The sequence below is a fragment of the Tetrao urogallus genome (genome assembly GCF_951394365.1).
Source record: "Tetrao urogallus genome assembly, chromosome: 18".
NCBI classification, from domain to species: Eukaryota; Metazoa; Chordata; class Aves; order Galliformes; family Phasianidae; genus Tetrao; species Tetrao urogallus.
In genome coordinates, this window is record NC_136831.1 from 5,090,396 (window position 1) to 5,110,108 (window position 19,713).

The 19,713-nt window shown below is 63.4% G+C and overlaps 1 protein-coding gene across 1 annotated transcript; it reads left to right on the forward strand.

The window, feature by feature from the left end:
- Positions 1-578: 578 nt before the first annotated feature.
- Positions 579-17,817, forward strand: AATK (apoptosis associated tyrosine kinase; the record flags this gene model as incomplete). The annotated part of the gene is given in 15 exon segments (XM_079544398.1): positions 579-660; positions 9,235-9,368; positions 10,086-10,227; positions 11,137-11,216; positions 11,409-11,527; positions 11,907-11,994; positions 12,138-12,271; positions 12,941-13,025; positions 13,613-13,734; positions 13,836-13,985; positions 14,079-15,351; positions 15,353-17,101; positions 17,193-17,349; positions 17,434-17,655; positions 17,789-17,817. Coding segments are annotated over 15 exon segments (4,566 nt in total).
- Between the last annotated feature and the right edge of the window lie 1,896 nt (positions 17,818-19,713).

A 19,713-nucleotide genomic window follows, 5' to 3' on the forward strand; every position in this document is an offset into this window, starting at 1 on the left:
CCCAAAGGGTCCCCCACTGAGTGGGGATATGTGGGGTGCTGCTCCCCTGCCAGGGATTGGGGGCCTCGGGTCCTGGGGGTGATGCTGGGACAGGTGGAGATGGAGGATACAGGGGCAGAGTGTCCCCTGTCCCGACCCACGTTATCACATCAGCCCCCACCCCACCCCACCCCACCCCACCCCACCCCATCCCATCCCACCCTACCCCATCCCACCCCATCCCGGCAGATGGTACAGCACTATCGTAGCTCCGCGGGGCCGACGTTGCCTTCACCGACCGTGGGGTGGGGGCTGCCCCGTGGGGTCCCCCTCTCCGAGGACGGGCTGGGGGTATCTCCCGTCGGGGCCGCGCGGGGGCGGCGGAGGCGCGATCCCAGCGCTGCGGACCGGGGGCCGCCACCTGCCGCCCCCTCCTCTCTCCTCCCCTCCCCTCCCCATCCCGCTCGGCGGCGGCGCGGCCCCTCCCCGGGGCACGGGGCGCGGGGCCGCGGCGGCCGCCATGGAGGAGGAGCCGCCGCCGCCGCCGTGCCCAGCGCGGGGCCAGCGGCAGCCGGCGGCCGTGAGGCTCCCGCCGCACCATGGGCCGCCTCGCCGCCGCCGCTGCCATGTCGGCCGCCTTCCTCAGCCCCAGCCTCGCCTTCAGCTCCCACTTCGATCCCGGTGAGTGCCGCAGCCCCTCGGGCCCGAAGGCACCGGGAGCCGCGCTTCGCTCCGCTCCGCACCGCCCCGCACCGCCGCAGCCCCTCCGCATCCCCCGGCGAGCGGCCCCGCTTTTCCCTTCCCACTCCCCCACCCCTCGTAGCGGTCCCCGCATCGCTCCACGGCCAACCCCCCAGCTCCCTCCCCCTTCGCCCCCGGTTCCCCGTTCTCTCTGCAGCTCCGTCCTCGCAGCCCCGCACCGCCTCTCCGCGGGTTCGGAGCCGTTCCGGTGCGGGGAACGGAGCTCGAGCGCGGCTCCGCGCCTCCAAATGTCACCGTGCGCTGCGGGAGCCGCTCCGCATCGGGCGCCGTTTTGTCCCCCGCTGAGGAATCGCGGAACCGCGCCGCCTCCGGGGGCATTTGTTTGTCTGATTGAAAAATAATGTCGGCAGAAGCGGTGAGAACGGAGCGGAAAGGGGGGCGGGGGGGGGACGCTGCCCGGGGCCGCCGCGGAGGAGCGGGGCCGGGGGGTACCGGAGGCGTGCGGGGCTGCGTGCGGGGCTGCCGTTATGTAAGCGCGGCGGCACGGTTTCGGTTGCGCCGCATCTGCAGGAAGCGGCCGCGCACGGGCGCGGAGCGGCGTTGGCTTTTGTGTGGGTTTTTGGGGCCGTTTGCAGCGCGTTCCAGCTGAATGGGGAGGGGGGGGGACCGGCAGCTCTGGCCTCGGCGTGGGCTGCGTGTGCCACGGGGATGGCAGCGTGTGTGTGCGTGTGTGTGTGTGTGTGTGGATGGCACGCGCGTCCCCGGGAGCTGATGGTGGGGTCGGTGCGGTGACCCACGGCAGAGCATCCTTGCGGGGTGGCAGCGCGTTGGCACGGTCCCTTTGTCACTGAAGCGGGGGAAGCCGACCCAGCGCTGCCCTGGCGGGACGCGGTCGCTGCGTGGCTCTGGATGTCACTGTCACATCGCGTGTCCCTTCTCCTCTGTGCGGTGACATCGCTCCGTTTGCTGGAGCCGGCTCTGGAGGGGCTGTAAATGCCGACCGGCCGGGATTTACCCACACGGAGCTCTGTTGGTTCGCAGCCTGCTCGGTATTGATCCGCGTTAGGAAGGAAACCTCTTTATTTGCATCTTAAATGCGGCAGCGCTGGGAATGGAGACGTGTTTACCACTCTCAGCCTTCGGTATAATTTCTCTCCGGGTTTTCGCCGAGCGCCCAATTTGCCATGCTAATCCCGTCAACCTGGGGATTTGCAGGGCACGGTTGCTTTCAGCATCCTTCTGCAGGAAGGTTTTCCGTCGCTGCCGATCGCCATGCTGCCGTGCTCCCCAATCCGGGCTCTGCTGCCGCTGACACCCACGGTTACTGTCAGGGAAAGAAATTAGAGGGGGGAAAATGTATTCTCTGTTTCACGGGCTTGTTGATCCCGTACGGTTGGCGGCACCGTCTGCGCGGCACCTCCCGCGCCAGCCCCATTTCCCTGCTGTTTGCCGGAGACACGGAGCAGGAGGAACCGCAGGGACGGCGTGGGGACAGCGGTGACTCTGGGGGTGGAGGAACTGTCCCCTGCTCCACGCACAGCTTGTGTTTTCGGTGAGGTTGGTGGCCCTTGTGTGAGATGTGCTCATGCCGGGCTGTGCTGGGTGGAGAGCTGCTGCCATCGTGTCCCTGCGGAGGTGGCTGGGGGCGGGGGGATCCCGCTCCTCTCTTCTCTGGGTTTCCAGGCCTGGGGGTGATCATGGCTGGAGCCAGGCTGTGCTGTGAGGAAGGACATCTCTGCAGCCCTTCTGCCTCCAAGGCCTCGCTGTGTCCCACTGCACAGTTGTTGGCTTTAGGGCCAGCGGTGCTCACGATGATGTGAGGCTGTGTCTCCTCCGGCCGGGGTTGGGGTCGGTGCTGCCCTGGCTCCCAGCCTGGATTTCCCCATCTCAGCCTGCGGAGCACATATTGAATTTGTGAGAAACGTCCTCTCTTCCCTTACCCATATTTCTCCTTCCCTTTTTCTTTTTGAGCAGCACAGTGATGGTTTTTGGACGATGGAGATGCTGCAGGCAGCAGGGCTTTGCTTGGCGTGTTGGGGGCAGCAGGGTGCTGCTGTGGGGCTGCAGCTTTGGGCAGCAGTGGGACTGAGCTCAGGGTGCTCCATGCCTGCTGGTGCTGCCCGTGCCATCGCTGTCCCTTGGCCGTGTCCCGGTGCCACCTGCATGGCCCTTCCTGGGAGCTGGCCGTGGGGCAGTGATGGGACCTCTCCACCGCACCATGGTTGTGGGTCCAGCTGGCACATGCTGCGTCCCCCTGCCCCAATCTCTGTGCCACAAGTGCCTTGCATTGCTGGGCAGTGCTGGCAGGGGTTGACATGGGGAACAGCAGCACAGGGACTGGAACCCCAGAGCTCACAAGGGGTGAAGGGCAGCAGGGTGGGCGCAAAGGTCAGATTTGGGGCAGGGAGAGGGGAACGTGGAATGGAGGTGGCTGCAGTGGGGGAAGCGTAACACCCGGCAGCGCGTGGGAAGCTGCCTTGCTCACACCTCACCGCCCAGATCCTACAAGGAGCTGCCGGCGCGTGGAAGATGTCAGCACGGGGCCCGTCTGTCTGTCCAGGCATGGAGGTGGGGGACCCACGGGGGTGCTTGGGGGGTGGGGGGGCTCCCAGCTGGGCTGCTGCTGGCAATGGCGTTGGCGCAGCTCTGCAGTGCAGCAGGGCAGCTGGGCCCCGCTGCAGGAGGATGGGATCGGCACCAGCATCGCTCCCCCGGGGGTGCCCGCCTGCTCCCCCCCCTTCTCCCCTCCTTCCTTCTCTTTGCTCCCCCCTCTCCGTGCACACGGGTGATTGCGTTTTGGATGGCGATACTGATCCCTGTCAAAGCCAATTAGGAGAAATTAATATGCCAGGGTTGAAAGGGCTCAGATCTTTCGGGAGGGGTGGGGTGGTGACTCACGGGCTCCCTGCCCAGTTCTGCCCGCCCGCCCGTGGGACGCGGGGTGCCCCACAGCTCCTGTCCTGGCACTGGGCCGTGGGGCAGTGCTGGTATCCGCACTGTACTGTCTGGAGAGCAGTGCCATAGCCGTCCCATGGGCACAGTACTGCGCCCGGCCAGGAGCTGCCCAGTGCTGGGTTCCTCCCTGTCCCATGGGCTGTTGGAGCACAGGCTGTCATCTCCCAGTGTTTCTCAGTTGGAAATCCCCACTTAGTTGGGTTCCTCCTGCATTGGGTCGCAGTGGGCACTGGATGATGCTCATCCCGTGATGATGTTACTCCATGCAGCTCCAGCAGCATGCCACAAGCCCGGGAGCCATGGCCATTAGGTGGGGGTCCCAGCCATGTGCCATCCCATCTCTGCACTCCAGGGAGAGCATGGGGGCTGAGCACCAGGGAAGGACAGGAGCTGGAGCCTGGATCAGGCTGGGGTCCCCTGTGGGTGAGAAACCCCATTGGGAGCCAGGGGGTTGGTCCTGGGATCCTGCCCATGGTCAGACGATGTTGTTCCCACCTCCTGGGCCTGTGATTGGTATAAATGATTGCCTTAAAGGCTTGAGCAGCCTCTGTGAAGCCCACGCCAGGCCCCTTACCCACTGCAATTTGGGGCCGTGAGGGCTTTGTCCTGAAGGGCAGCCCCAAGGAGGGGGTGGGCTGGGGGCATGGGGTGCTGGAGCTGGCTGAGAGGACGGGGCCGTGCTGGGCAGTGCAGGGAGGGGTTGGCCACTGGAGGAAGCAGCAGCAGGTTCAGGATTTCCTGCAAGTGACTGTCCCTAGGACGAGGGGAGCGAGTGGCGGTGGCTGGAGGCCCTGCTTCCCGTCCCTTCCCCTCTAGCAGGGCCATTGCTGCTGACTCCAATGCCACCACTGTTGTTTTAATGCTGGAGCGAAGGGAAGCTCCGGCGTGGCACGCGCTGTAAGTGGGGCAGCTCTCTGCAGGGTGCAGCATGGCTGGGCTGTTGGGGGGCACGGGGGACTCTGGGGTGCAGGGGTGGGTGCTTGCCAAGGGTGGGCTGCGCACCCCTGGTCAGTGCCAGGCAATCCTCCTGCTCAAAGCACCCCTGATGGCACCACGCTGCGGTGCAGGGCAGCGCGAGGCACAGAGCTGCCGCCTGGGGGGTGACGTCCCTCGGGAGGGCTGTGGTGATGCTTTCAGGGCAGCAGCTTCAGAAAGTCCCCGAGGTCTCAAAGCGTGGGTGCGAGATGGGGGTGTTGCACACTTGGGGATGGATGGACAGCCCCAGGGCCGGCACCATAACAGCTTCCTAAAATCCTCTCCCCACCGATTCTCAGGGTCTCTTCCCCTCTGCTTGCCTTGTCCAGCCTGGCATGGGGCTGTTCAGAGGCTGTGCAAAGGGACTGTGGTGGGTGCCACGCCGTCCAGCTCTCTGAAATTGGGGCAGGCAAAGGGCAGCTCCCAAGGCCGGGCGCACCGCAGCGATGGAGCTTTAAGGCAGTTGCAGAGAGCGGCAGGAAGGGGGTGGGCAGGGACCCTCCTGTTTGCCACGGCTGTCAGCATCCTGGGACATCGGGGCTGCCCGGTGCGGCGCCGGTTTGAGGCGTGTGTGGCTGCACTCGGTGCTCGCCTCTCTCACCGCTTGTTTTCGGAGCCGAGGCTTCTTGTTTCATAACGTCGCTGAACGTTTCTGATAAAAATAGGCTGCCCCCCTCCACGCGGCTTCTCTCCCGCCGTTACGTAAATGCTGCTTCACCGGCTGCTGGGAGCCTTGTTCTGGCCGTGCCCGTGGTGCTGTTCTCACAGCTCTGTGCCGACGGTGCCGCGCTCGCGGCGCTGAGTGCCGTGGGTTGGTGTGCACGGTGGTGATGAGCTGATGGTTTGGTGATCTTAGTGGTGTTTTCTGGTTCTGCGGTGCCATGGCCACGGTGCTGTGCCCATAGTGCCCGTGGTGCTGTGTACGTGGTGCCGTGCCTATAGTGCCCACGGTTCCGTGCCCGTGGTGCCACGTTCAAGGTGCTGTGTCCACGGTGCCCGTGGGGCTGTGTCCAAGCTGCTGTGCCCGTAGTTTCCATGGTGCTGTGCTCGCAGTGCCCAGGGTGCCATGCTCAAGGTGCCTTGTCCAAGGCGCCGTGCCCACGGTGCTGTGTTCGTGGTGCCGTGCCCATCATTTCCATGGTGCCGTGCCCATGGCTCTGTGCCCGTAGCACTGGCCATAGTGCCATGCCCTGAAGGCCGCAGCATCCCTCCCTCCCAGCACAGGGCACCAGTCCATGCTCTCCTCCTTGGGAGCCACACAGGCACCAATTCACCTCCCCGTGGCATGAGGAGCCCGTGCTGCGTTCTGTTGCTGGGATTTGGCTCCAGCCGTGGCTGTGGTTTGCTGCGATGGCACTGCGTGTCCCTGCTGGTGTGGGATGGAGGGAGGCTTCAGACCCAATTTAAGCTCCAACCAAGAGAATGCAATTGAAATAATGAATTTTTTTTTTTTTTTTAATATATTATTTTCTCAGGAAAGCAAAGGGAAAATTGTCCATGTCTGGCTGCTCCCTACCCACCACGCTGCCTGCGGCAGGAGGGCTGTGCTGGAGGAACTTGGCTTTTTGTCTCTCACCAGGCTGATGCTCAGTGTGTGCACAGTGCTGCACTTATTACAGCCCACGTTTTCATTCCACCACGTTACAAAATGACGGGTGATCTTTTTTTTTTTTTTTCTTCTTCTTTTTTTTTTTTTAATTTTAATTTTCCATCTAATTTTTGTTATTATTTTTTACTGCTAATTCATCCCGAGGTGATAAAACCCGAACTAAGAGGCGAGAATCGATCCTCTCAGAACACTTCTGTGTCGGTTAAATTAGCCCGTGTGAACAGACATGCAGGGAGAGCAGATGAACGTGGCATGCACTGCGTTGGAAATGAGCCCCTCCATGGCACCTGATGGGCTCTGTGCAGTGCTGCTGGGTGATGCTGGCCGTGCCTCAGTTTCCCTCTGGAGTTGTGTGGAGCAGCCTCGTGTTTTCGTGTTAAATGGCAGCGGATGGTTTCTTGCTGCTTGGCTGCCTATGGTTGAGCAGCGCGCTCATCCTTTGAGGTGTAAAATTGCTTTCCTGGAAGCTGCCCATGGATCCAGGCCCTTCATCTCGCCGGGGATTTATAATGTTACTAGGACTGTGCTTGCGCTGGGAGAGCGGCTGAGAGTGCTGAGCCTGCGGTGGGATGCTGTGCTGGGTCCTGTGTGTGTGCATCCTGCCCCAATCCTGTTCCAGACCTTCGCTCTACCCAAACATGGCCCTGCACCCTGCCCAAACTCACACCCAGCTCTGAACCCTGCACCGGGCACCCTTCCCAAACCCAGCCCTGCGCCCTGCCCAAACTAAACCCCTGCACCCTGCCCGAACCCACACCCAGCCCCACACCGTGCCCAGACCCAGCTTTGCATCATGTCCAGACTCAGCCCTACACTGTGCCCAAACCCAGCTTTGTATCGTGCCCAAACCCAGCCCCATGCCCTCCCTGAGCCCATCCTCTCCCGGCTGGCCTCCCATCGCCATCCTCACTGGGGGCAATGCAGGAGGATGGGAGCGCTCCCCGCTTTGTCCCACTCCTCTGCACATAGCTGCATAGGGACCCCAGGTCAATTGGGGGTCTGGACACAGTGAGACTCCCTCCATCCTGCAGGGAGAAGGTCTGTGATCCTGCACCCACCAGATTCATGGGTGTAAGGTGGGGAAACTGAGGCACAGTTGGGCAGGTTGCAGCAGGACCTGCAGCAAAGGGCTCGGGGGTGGTCTCGGGTGTGTGACCGAGCAAGTGGGCAGGACCTGCTCCTGCCGATCCATTTGGCCATGCGGAGCCCTGCGGGGAGCCCCGGGCTCTCCCCTTCCGCACACGTCAGCCCCACTCCTTGCCCGTTGCCGCCGGGCAGAGCGAGCGGCGGCCGTGGCACATCCCAGCGGCGGGGGATGGCTGGAGGAGCGGCTGCAGGCACTCAGCAAACGTGAGTCAGCAAAGGAGCCGGGAAGGGCTGAGCCCATCCCTCGCCGCGGGGCTGTGGGGTTGTAGCCTTTCCCGGGTGCCTTTTAGGAAAAGGATTTTAGGGGGTGCGTCCCTGAGCTGGGTGAGCAATGCAACAGGATGTGGGGTGTGGGCAGGTGGACCCCGCTGTGCTCAGCATCTCTGCGCTCTCTGCTTTACCATTCTGATCTCGTTTGCAGGGTCAGGTGCCACCCTGGGGCTCTTCTGAATCCCACCCCTGCCCCCCAGCATGGGAATGGAGCATGGTGTCTCTTGGCTTGCAGGCAGTGTTGGAGCATCATTGCTCCCCCGGCTCCGGGGCTGGTGCAGCAGCTCCTGCTGAGGGATGCACCGAGCTGGCCGTGCTCAGTGTGACCCCGTGGTGAGAGCAGTTTGTTGTGGGGGAAGCACTGCGGAGCTGCTGGGGGGGGATCCAACGGTGGGGGCTGCGGTGGGTTCACGGTGATGCCAAAAGAGCTGCATGGAGCTCCCAGCCCTCAAATGGTGGTGACACCCCTCCTTGCACCAGCGGTGGTGCAGGTGGGGAAACTGAGGCAGAACACGCTGTTTTGGAAATGGGTTCATCTGAAAAGCTCCATTTCCTGCACCGCGGCCTTGGGTGGCTCAGCTGACAGTCCCTGCTGGAACGGCTTCTGTCGCCGCGCTCTGCTCCCGTCGGCATTCAAAAGGCTCTTTTCAGTGAGTCATTTTCTCTCTTGCTGTCCCACTATCCAAGGAAAATGGTGACATTCGCTGTACAAAGTGTGTTCACCATGGAAACCGGCTGCAAGCAGCAAGAATGCCACCCCCGGCTCCTCCCCGGTTCGGCTGCGCATCGCTGAGCCTCAGAAGATGGCTCTGGAGCTGCTGCGCCAGCAGCAGCCGCGTTCTGTGCGGTGCGGGGCCCGAGATGCTCCGTGCCCCCGGGCGGGGATCCCCAGCCTTCCTGTCCTTCAGGTGCCCTCCTCAAGGACACGCCAGCGCGGGGGCAGAGCTGGCAGCGCGGTGCCCAGCGTGGCTTTGCATACCGGCACCTGGGGTGGGAGAGGCTTGGTGATGGCGCAGCCCCCATCGTGTGTCTGCACGCGTGGTGCGTGGCAGTGGTGCTGGGCTGGGCTTTGGGAAAGAGATGCACGGGTGATGGCACTGTGCCTCAATCCCTCGGTGCAACAGGGAAGGCGCGGTGCGGCGGCTCTGGGTGCAGCTCCGTGCTGTGGATGGGTGCGTGGGGGCTCACAGTGGGGCGGGGGTCTCTGTGCCGCCACCCCCTGTCGTGGCAGCACTGTGGCCTTCCTGCTTCCTTGCGCCACCACGTGCCGGTTGTTTGGGGAGGCTCTGGGCGGAATAGTAATGCGGCAGCTGCTGCCTGTGGTGGGGGCTCGCAGTGAGGGGCTGCGGTGCAGGATGGCCCCGTGGGGCGGTGGGCGAGGGGATATGGGATGGAGATGCACGTTACCTTGCTGGCAGCATCCCTGGCCCTGAGCCCAGTGGGATGTGGGGATACGGTGTGCCCGGTGGTGACAGCACAGTGGGGGCACAGCAGAGGGGGGGGGCATGTGAGCAAAATCCCTGCGTGCAACCCCCTGGCAGCTCCCTGCACACAGCCCTAATCTGCTCCCCTTACCCTGCACCCCTATGTCCCCACAGACGGCACCCCCCTTAGCGAGCTCTCCTGGTCCTCCTCGCTGGCTGTCGTGGCCGTTTCCTTCTCCGGGCTCTTCACCTTCATCTTCCTCATGTTGGCCTGCCTGTGCTGCAAGAAGGGAGATATCGGCTTCAAGGTGAGGGCCGGGCACCCAGCGTGGGCAGGGGGCTGCAGCTCCCACTGGGGTCTCCCGGTGCCGTGTCACTGCCTGTGGGACGTGCCTGTTGCTCAGTGGCGGGGGGGGGGGGCTCAGCCTTACCCATCGCCCCGGGCCGGGCCACGGCATGGTTAAGGGCCGCGGCGGTCCCACCCGCACGCCCCCGGGGTGGGAGGCACCCTGACCTCACAGGCACAGAATGTGCCGAGAAACAGTTTTCCCTAATTGCTGGGATTTTTGTGGAGGCTCACGGCGCCCGCGGCGGGGAGGGGTCAGGCAGAGGGGACACGCCGGGTCGTTGTATAACCGTCCCACACCGGAGCACCTCGAGCAGGGGAACAATGAGCCCCCTCGTGCCCCCGCGGCAGCTATATAGGGCCGTGGAGCTGCAGCCTGGCTCTGGCAGTGCCCGCGGGGTCGCGGCGCGCAGCACCATGAGCGGCGGCTGCGCCGGGGCAGCACCATGCTCACCATCACCTACCTGCTCGCCCAGGCGGCTTTCAGGAGCCGGGGGCTGGTGGGGCATCAGTGCCAGGTATGGGGCTGTGGGCACGGCCCGGGGGGCTCGGTGATGCGCTATAGGGTGCGGGTGGCTGAGCTGGGGGGCGCGGGGCAGGCTGCAGGGAGCCCGCAGGGTCAGTTGTCTCTGCTCCGTGTGTGTCCCCCTGCCGTGCGCTTCCCTCCGCCCCGGCCCAGGAGTTTGAGAACGCCGAGGGGGACGACTACGTGACGGAGTTCTCGGCCCAGGGCTCGCCCGCCCCGCAGCATGGCCCCGAGGTGTACGTCCTGCCCCTCACCGAGGTCTCGCTGCCCATGGCCAAGCAGCCGGGGCGCTCAGGTAAGCTGCCTGGGGGGAGCGGGGGGGTGGGAGGCACTGGGCATTGTGGGACCCCAGTGCACCCCGGGGCAGAGGTGGAGTGGGGCCAGGAGGGGTGATCACAGCCCTGTGCCAGGCTTAGCTGAAGCAACTTCCGAAGGGGCAACAGGAGGCTGAGGTCCCTCGAGCAGCGCCGTCCCTCTGCACAAGGATGGTTTGTCCCCCTGCGTGGCACCAAGGGGAGCAGTGTGCATCCCTCTGGCGTGTGCTGGGACATAGAATCATTGAGGTTGGAAGAGAGCGCTAAGATCAACCATCAGCCCATCCCCACCGTGCCCACTGAACCGTCCTGCAGGGTTTTCTTTCCCATGGCACCCACCAGCCCCAGCCCTGCGTAAACAAGGCAGCGAGTGGGAGAGGAATCTGGGGGGAGGCCACTGTGCCACAGCCCCCTTGCTCCCATTGTTGCTCTCCCCAGCTCAGAGAATAGCAGCAGTGTGACAGGGCTGGGGCGGCATGACGCAGCCCAACAATGGCTCCATTGCTGCACCCCTTGGCATGGGTGCATGAGGGGCAGGACTTGTGCTGGGAGGGGGCCGGGACTGTGGCTAAATGCCAGAGCTCCAGTTCGGCTCCATTCTGCTCTCCCCATCTCTGGGGAGGAGAAGGGGCAGAGAGCAGCTCCCCTCTGCCTTGCTTGGGGACATCCCATGTCCCCACACCAGCACGGCCACACCAGGATGCTCAGTGGGAAGGATGTGGGGTGCCTGGGGATGGCCCCCCCACTGCTGACAGAGCATCCCAGGACAGTGTGGGGTGGCACAGCAGGAAGGACCCCAGGGCTCGGCTGGAATCGGCGGGTAACTCGGGTGGGTTGGGGGTGCGGGTGGGCACATGAGCGCACAGGCAGCTGGATGTGTTCTGTTACAGTGCAGCTCCTCAAGTCTGCAGACCTTGGGAGGCAGAGCCTGCTGTACCTGAAGGAGATTGGGCATGGATGGTTTGGCAAGGTGAGCACGGGGCATCGGGGTGTTGGGTGTTGGGATACTGAGGCGGGGTGCATGCAGGATCTGGTCCCCCTCGGGCTGTTCCAGCTCTTGTGCCCCATTGGGATGTGGGTTGCAGGGGTCACTGTGTCCCCCACTGGGAGCAAGGTGTGGTGAGGATGGATAGATGGGGACGTGCCTGTCTCTTGCCCCCAGGTGTTCCTGGGGGAGGTGAACTCAGGCATCAGCAGCACGCAGGTGGTGGTGAAGGAGCTGAAGGCCAGTGCCAGCGTGCAGGACCAGATGCAGTTCCTGGAGGAAGCACAGCCCTACAGGTAGGACCAGGGGTGCTCCTGAATTGGGACAAGCTGCTGGTATGGGGGGTGCTTGTGGATGGAGTCTGTCCCCAGGCTGTGGGCTGTCCCCTCTGGCTGAGTTCTCTGGGCCACAGCTCAGCTCTGTCCTGGGGCTTGCTGGCTGCAGGATGCTGCTGGTGTCTGGCCCTGCCTGCAGTGAGGTCACGAGTATGGGGGGGGGCACAGAACTGCTCCATGCCCCGTGAGAGCTGAACAAATGCCCCTTTGTGGTGTGCACTGGGGTGCTGGGACGCGCTGGTACCCGCTCACAGCCGCTCCCGGCTGCCCCCACGTTGCGGAGGAGGCACCAGGGATGCTCCCCCCGTGGTGCCAGCGTGCCCCTCGCTCTGCCCCGCAGGGCCCTCCAGCACACCAACCTGCTGCAGTGCCTGGCCCAGTGCGCCGAGGTCACCCCCTACCTGCTGGTGATGGAGTTCTGCCCTCTGGTGAGTGCCATAGCCCTATAAGCTGGGGCTTTAGGGTGCCGTGGGGTGGCACATGGCACCGCTGTGCCATGCCTAGCACATTTTGGACCTGGGGCCCGCTGGGTGCGGGAGGGGACTGTGGTGACAGTGGCACCATCCTGCAGGGTGACCTGAAGGGATACCTGCGGAGCTGCCGGGGGGCTGACTCCATGGCCCCAGACCCTCTCACTCTGCAGAGGATGGCATGCGAGGTGGCCTGCGGCGTGCTGCACCTGCACAGGAACAACTACATCCACAGGTAAGGCTGGGAGTGCAGGGGGGGGGGGGGAGAGAGTGGGCTGAGCAACCCCCCAGGCTGTGCCCACCCCACCTTGCTCCTCCTGCCCAACAATATCCTGGTGCTGAGTGAGTTGCACACAGAGACTCCAGCATCAGTGATTTTGTTGAGGAAGGGGAGTGCTGCATCGGGGCCACCGGACCTTCCCAGCCCAAGCTGGGCTGCTTGGGAGCGTTGCAGTGGGGGGAAGTGGGGTCTGGCAGTGCAGGAGAGGGGTTTCCCATGGGCATCCCGCCCTTGGTGCACCCAGGGTCTCCCCACATGCATCTACACTGTCCTAATGTGCATCCCATCTGTGTGCACCCCTCCGGGGCTATGGGAGCCCAGCCATGCCTGGCTGCACGGGTAGGAAGTGCCAGGGCTCACGTTGCTGGGGAAACCTGCTTTCCGCTTGGCTCAGCGCTTGACGGATGGATGGACGGACAGAGGCGCAGCTGGAACGCTGTGCAAGAATTCCTGCTGTGCGTTGGGTGGTTGGTGATTGGCACGCCCAGCATTCTGCTGCAGCACAACCCTCCTGCTCCCAGCACTGGCAGCAGTGCTGCTGGGGGTGCCCAAGTGCGGTCCTCAGGCCCTGGGTGCCCTGTGCCCCCTGTGGGGGTGGTGACAGCACTGGGGTTTGCTTGGCAGTGACCTGGCCCTGCGGAACTGCTTACTCACAGCCGACCTGACCGTCAAGATTGGGGACTACGGACTCTCACACTGCAAGTACAAAGTAAGGCTGGTTAGAGTGAGGAGGGGGTTGCGCTTGGGACCCCCACAGTATCGAGTCTGGGGGAGCTCAGGGATGTGCTGCGCACACGTATGGCTCTGCCTGTAACTCTCTGTGCACACACATCCCTGAACACCACGCTGCACCCTTCCCTTCCCTTCCCTTCCCTTCCCTTCCCTTCCCTTCCCTTCCCTTCCCTTCCCTTCCCTTCCCTTCCCTTCCCTTCCCTTCCCTTCCCTTCCCTTCCCTTCCCTTCCCTTCCCTTCCCTTCCCTTCCCTTCCCTTCCCTTCCCTTCCCTTCCCTTCCCTTCCCTTCCCTTCCCTTCCCTTCCCTTCCCTTCCCTTCCCTTCCCTTCCCTTCCCTTCCCTTCCCTTCCCTTCCCTTCCCTTCCCTTCCCTCACAGGCTTTGCTGGGGCATTGAGTGGGTACTGGGAGGTGTGAGCCTGGAGGAACAGCACGATGGGGCTGGGGATGTGGAGTGGTGGTGCAGTGAGGCTGGGGAGAGTGCTGGCAGCGGGCGGTGCTGTGCCCTGTCCTTTACGTGTCGTTTTGACGTTCTCTTCTCGTACTGACCCTGCATACTTGGCAGGACGACTACTTTGTGACGGCCGACCAGCTGTGGGTGCCGCTGCGCTGGATTGCGCCCGAGCTCATCGATGAGGTGCACGGCAACCTGCTTGTCGTGGACCAGACCAAGGCCAGCAACGTCTGGTGAGCAGGGCGGGGGGCACGGCGGGTGTGTGGTGTCTGCATGCCGGCCGGTGGCAGGCTGGGGGTCTCCCTATGCCCCCAGCATCGTGCCGTTCCTGCAGGTCACTGGGTGTCACCATCTGGGAGCTGTTTGAGCTGGGCAGCCAGCCCTACGACCACTACTCCGACCGGCAGGTGCTTGCCTACGCCATCAAGGAGCAGCAGCTGAAGCTGCCCAAGCCCCAGCTGAAGCTGTCGCTGGCGGAGCGCTGGTGAGGAGCTCTCCCTGTCCCCGTGTGGGTGCGCAGCCATGGCTCTGGCATGGGAGCGGGCACGGCGCTGAGCCCTGCTCCTTATTGCTGCAGGTATGAAGTGATGCAGTTCTGCTGGCTGCAGCCCGAGCAACGCCCGACAGCTGAGGAGGTGCATCTGCTGCTCTCCTACCTCTGCGCCAAGGGTGCGACGGAGGCAGAGGAGGAGTTCGAGAAGCGCTGGAACTCCATGAAGCCCAACGGCAGCGCCAGCGGCAGCCACCACGGCACCGAGCTCTCCTCCTTCCCTCTGCTGGAGCACTTCTCGGCCGACGGCTTCCCCTCAGACGGGGACGACATCCTCACTGTGATGGAGACCAGCCACGGCCTCAACTTTGAGTACAAGTGGGAGCACACCAAGACCGAGCACTTCCAAGCACCCCTGGGCTCCCTCAGCCCCAGCAGCGCCGCACGTTACCATGAACTCTATTACCCAGCAGCATCTGCGGGGCACCTGAGCCTGGGGGTCTCACCGTCCTGCTATGAGTGCAAGCAGCAGGGCTGCCCCAGCCTGCCGCCACCCAGCATGGTGCCCATCCTGGGCGCACACAGCCCCTCGCTCAGCAGTGAATACTACATCCGCATCGAGGGCCCGGCTGAGGGCAGTGCTGACATGGACTACGCCATGTGCTCCTACAGCCCTGAGGGTGAGCGTGGCTCCACGTCCTGCTGGAGAACCCAGGGCGCGCGGGATGACTCGGACAGCAGCCCCACTGCATCGCTGAGCATGGAGCCGCTGCTGGGCCGTGCACCGGCAGGTGAGAGCTCGTGGGAGTGCGCCGAGTACTACCCCTATGCGGGGCAGGAGCAGCATGGCTATGTGCCATCCCCCGGCCCTGAGCGGTTCCTGCTGGACGAGGAGCATGCTGAGCCCAGTGACAAGGACTGGCCCGTTCCCGGCTTCCAGCACAGTGTCTTCGCCGACCCACTGGGCGTCTCGCCCTCACTGAACTGTGCCTACAGCCCCCAGCGCTACAGGCAGCCTCCAGCACAGGGTGAAACCCATCCGGACTGCGTGACGCTGGAGCTGGGCGATGACAGCCCCCCTGGGGCTCCCATCCCAGCAGCCCCCCAGCAGCAACCCTGGGCCTCCAACAGCTCCTCCAACAACAACATTGGCAGTGGCAGCCCGGCCACCCGCGAGCCCGCCGACAGCTGGTGCTACCGCCGCATGATCACCTTCCGCGGGCTGATGGCCAAGCCGCTGGGCACTGTGCCACCGCGCACCCAGCCCCAGCTCGGGGGGTCCCCGCCGGGCATCGATTTCCGCCGCCCACGGCAGGAGCAGCCCCAGCCCCCCGGCTCCTCCCAGTGCCGCTCGCCCTCCCCCGCAGAGCCAGGCCTGGCAGAGCCGTGACTCATCAGCCTCCGGCCGCTCGCAGGCAGCAGCGCTGGCTGGCGGCCCCGACGCGGCCCTGGAAGCCGGAGCGCAGCCGTGCCCACAGGATGCCCACCCGGCTGAGGGCATGGAGCGGAGCAGCCCTCCTTGCAGCCCCGCGCCCCACGGCACAGCTGGGACGGGCCCTGGGGAGGCCACCCTTATGGCCGGCATCACGGTGCCAAGCCCTGCTCCTACCAGGGAGCCTGGCATAGACGGTGCCCAGTCTGCGCTGGAGGGCCCTGAGACATTGGTGTCTGCAGAGGCGGCTGCCGAGAGCAGCGCGTGCCTCACCAGCGACGCAGAACGCACCCCAGACAAAACCTTCTCCAGCAGCAGCTTCCCTGGTGGCGACGATGGCAGCGATGAGGACACGGCAGAGCTGACTTCGGGAGTCTTCACCGACTTCTCTGGGGACTACATGGAGCGGGCAGACGTGGCGCCGGCATTCAAGTCCTTGCAGAAGCAGGTGGGGACACCGGACTCCCTGGAGTCGCTGGACATCCCCTCTACTGCCAGCTCCTGCGAGGTGTTCAGCCCCACCGCCTTCACGTCTGCTGGGCAGCCCAAGGCTGTGGACAGTGGCTACGACACAGAGAATAATGAGTCCCCTGAGTTCGTCCTCAAGGAGCCCCACGAGCCCCGTGACCCCGAGGCCTTTGGCCAGATGGGGAAGCCACCCCCGGGGCTGCCAGGAGGGGACGGGGACAGCCCAGCCCCCGAAACGCGGCCCTCGGCATCCTTCGGTACTGAGCTGCACGGCCTCTCTGAGAAGAACCCCTACCGTGACTCTGCCTACTTCTCTGACTACGACACCGAGGCTGAGCGTGGCCCCAAGGATGAGGAGGACAGCGATGGCTCCGAGACCCCGGAGGCAGAGAAGGAGGGGCCCCAGCCCTACATGCAGGACATGGTACAAGCCCCCGAGCTGGGGGAGGACACACTGCACCCCCCAGGAGCACCTGGCAGCCCCCCAGCAGCCCCCAGCACAGTGCTGGCAGCCGAAGCACTGGACATGGGGGTCTCTGTGGGGGACTGGCGAGGAGCAGAGACTGGTTGTCCCACAGTGCAGGAGCATGGCACTGAGCTCCCAGCACCAAGCAGCTCCCCATGCCCTGATGGTGATGTGCTGGGGGGCTCTGTGCCAACCAAGACTTTCTCCTTGTCCCCGGTGCCAGACAGCGAGGAGCCAGTGCCGGGCGAAGGGACCCATGAGGCTGAGAGCATCCCTGGACTGGGAGAACATGTGGCTGGGGGTGAACAGACTATGCCCCCTGTGCCAGGGCTTGGGGCAGCGGGGCTGCCCCCAGAGGGCACCAGGGTGGGCATCACGCCTGGAGGGGATGCGCCCGGGGGTCCCAGCACGCTGCCATCAGGGGATGAGACATCGATGGGTATCTCCCTGCTCCCACCCACCCCTGAGCGCCGAGAGGAGCCCGAGGAGGAGGAGGAGGACACAGAGGACAGTGATGAGTCGGATGAGGAGCTGCGCTGCTACAACATCCAGGAGCAGAGCGAGGAGAGCGAGGAGGAGCCGGCCGCCGTCCCCATTGTGGTGGCTGAGAGCCACAGTGGCAGGAACCTGCGCAGCCTGCTCAAGATGCCCAGCCTGCTCTCCGAGGCCTTCTGTGAGGACCTGGAGCGCAAGAAGAAGGCCGTGTCCTTCTATGACGATGTCACCATCTACCTCTTTGACCAGGTGAGCGGCCCCGGCAAGGCGAGGTGGGCACGCAGCGGCGGGCACGGTATCCAATAATGGCATTATCTCCCATGGTGTCTCCTTTGTGTAGGAAAGCCCCACACGGGAGTTGGGCGAGCAGAGCTTCCCAGATGTCCCCGAGCCCTCGGCGCAGCCCCCAGCCAGCAGCAGCCCCACCAGCCCTGCCAGCCCCACGGAGAGGCTGAGCGCATCGGATGACTCCTCGGATGGCAACGCCTCAGAAGAGAGTAAGGGGGCTGTGGGGTCAGGGGGTGGCAGTGGGCTGACCCTAATGATGGGCTCAGCCCCCAGCCCTTCGCTCTGTGTTGCAGGTGGAGGCTTTGAGTGGGACGATGACTTTCCGCTCATGCCGGTGAAGCCATCCCTGATGTCCTCGCTGACGCCGGCAGAGCCTGACCCAGCCGTGCCCACGCTGGTGCCAACCCCAAAACAGGTGCTGCCCCTCCAGTTCTCCCGCTTCACAGTCTCTCCTGCCCCGGTGTCCCGGTTCTCCATCACCCACGTCTCCGACTCAGACATGGACTCCGTAGGAGGTGAGACCTCAAGCGGACCCCCCTGCCCCCCAAAGCACAGCTCTGTCCCAGTGCCCCCCACAGGCACCGCCACCCCCAGGTGATTTTGTCCCTCTTGGTCCCCTGCTCACACCACCTCTCTGCTCCCTTCCAGGCAGCAGCGAAGATGGTGATCGGGAATAAGCCAGCGTGCGCCTCGCCTGCCTGCGCCCTCAGCACCGGCACCGTGCTCTGTTTTTTAGACAGATGGGGTTGGAAGGAGTTTGGGGTGCTGCTGGCTGGAGCCGGGCACAGCCCAGGGTGAGGCGGTGTGTGCCAGCGGTGCGTGTGCGAGTGGATGGCTGCGTGTGTGTAAATAGACATATATATATATATAGACATATATATATATATAAAATTATAGCGTTTAAAGGGTAGTGCCCTGACCTTGCTAACATTTGCTCAGTCCCCCCTCATTGATGCCCCCCCACCTCCACCCCACATTGGCTTTCTCCCCACGTGTGCTCCCCAAGCCGGTTCTTTGTCCCCACCTGCACCTTGATGCCCCCCTGTATCCCCCCCCATCCAGGGCTGGCAAAGCCTTTCAGCCGCTGGGGGGGCTTGGTTGGGGGGCTGCCCCCTGCTTTTAGCCAGGCCCTTCGGGGACCAGTCCCAGCCCTGTAGGGAACCCCGAAGCTTGGGGGGTTCCCCACCTCCCTGAGGCTTTTTGGGGGGGAGAGGGGGGCTGACCTGACTATTTTTGTATTTAAAGAAAAAAAAACCACACACACACACACACAAAAAAAAACCCCCACAAAACCAAAACTCGCTGTTGACAGAACTCACGTTGCCGCGGTTTTAAGTTATTGTTGCCAAAGAGATGTAAAGAGTTTGTGGAGGCATTCGGGGGGGGTTGGGGGGGTCGTGGTTGGTTTGTTATTTTTTCTGTTGTTGTCGTTTTGTTGTTTTTGTTTTTGTTTTTGTTTTTAAAATTCATTTAAGGCTTAGGATAATTGTGCAATTCCAGCTCCCAGGAGGCTGTGGGACTAAGCGGAGCCTATGGGAACCTTGAGATCAGGGCTGTGTCCTTGGGGGCTGATAGACCAAACCCTGAGGTGAGGAATGCCCCCCACCCACCACCACAGCCCCGTGTCCTGCAGCCCGGGCTGGCTCCCGGGGGGGCCGGGGCACACGCACACACACACACACACACACGTGTACAGCCATGGGGCTGCGTGCCCATGGGATGGGGCTGCTGCTGGAGGATGCGAGGGTGTTCTCTGGCTGCCATTGCACCCATCCAGCCTGCAGCTGGGCCGTGGCGTTTTAGGAGAAAGCTGCAGGAGGGGTGCCACCCCTTCAAGGGAACAAGCGATTCCCCCAGCCTCAGCCCCACAAACCAGGGCAGGAGGGGGGGGGGGGGGGGGGGGGGGGGGGGGGGCTGTGCCTCCCCACTGCGCACCCCACACCCTTCCCGACATAGCGAGCCCAATTCCTGCTTGATCGAAGTGTATGATTTCAGCTCCACCCCCAGCACAGGCACTTTGCATTGCAGTGGGGGCCCCCTGACCCCTACCCCTGCAGGGGCTGCTGGAGCCCCCCAGCCCAGGGTTTGGTCTATGGCAGAGGCAGCCGCCTCTGGAGGGCAGCACGAGAGCACAGCTGCGTCCCCCAGATACGATGATGATGATTTTTTTTTTTTAATAGAAGAGCTCCTCTGACATTGTATATTTTCTCGATACGGGTCATTACTGCTGTATTTTTTATCAGTGCTGATTTCCATACAGCTCCCAGCATGTGTGTCAGACATCATCGGGCCGATAATAAAGTTTTTAAAATATCGTACTCCGTTTCCTGCCCGCATCATTCCCTGGCACAGCCGTGGCTGTGGGGCTGCTCTGATTTGGGACCAGAGTTGCATGGGAGAGCTGTGCTCCATCGCCGCTGCGGGGGCTCCACCAACCCAAAGGAAAACGCGGGGTGCCCGGTGGTGGGGAGGTAAATTTTATTGCTCATAAATTACTTCTTTTTTTTTTTTCTTTTTTGTCCTCTCATTAAAAAACAAAACAAAACAATTTCAGGTTACATCTTGCAGGTGCC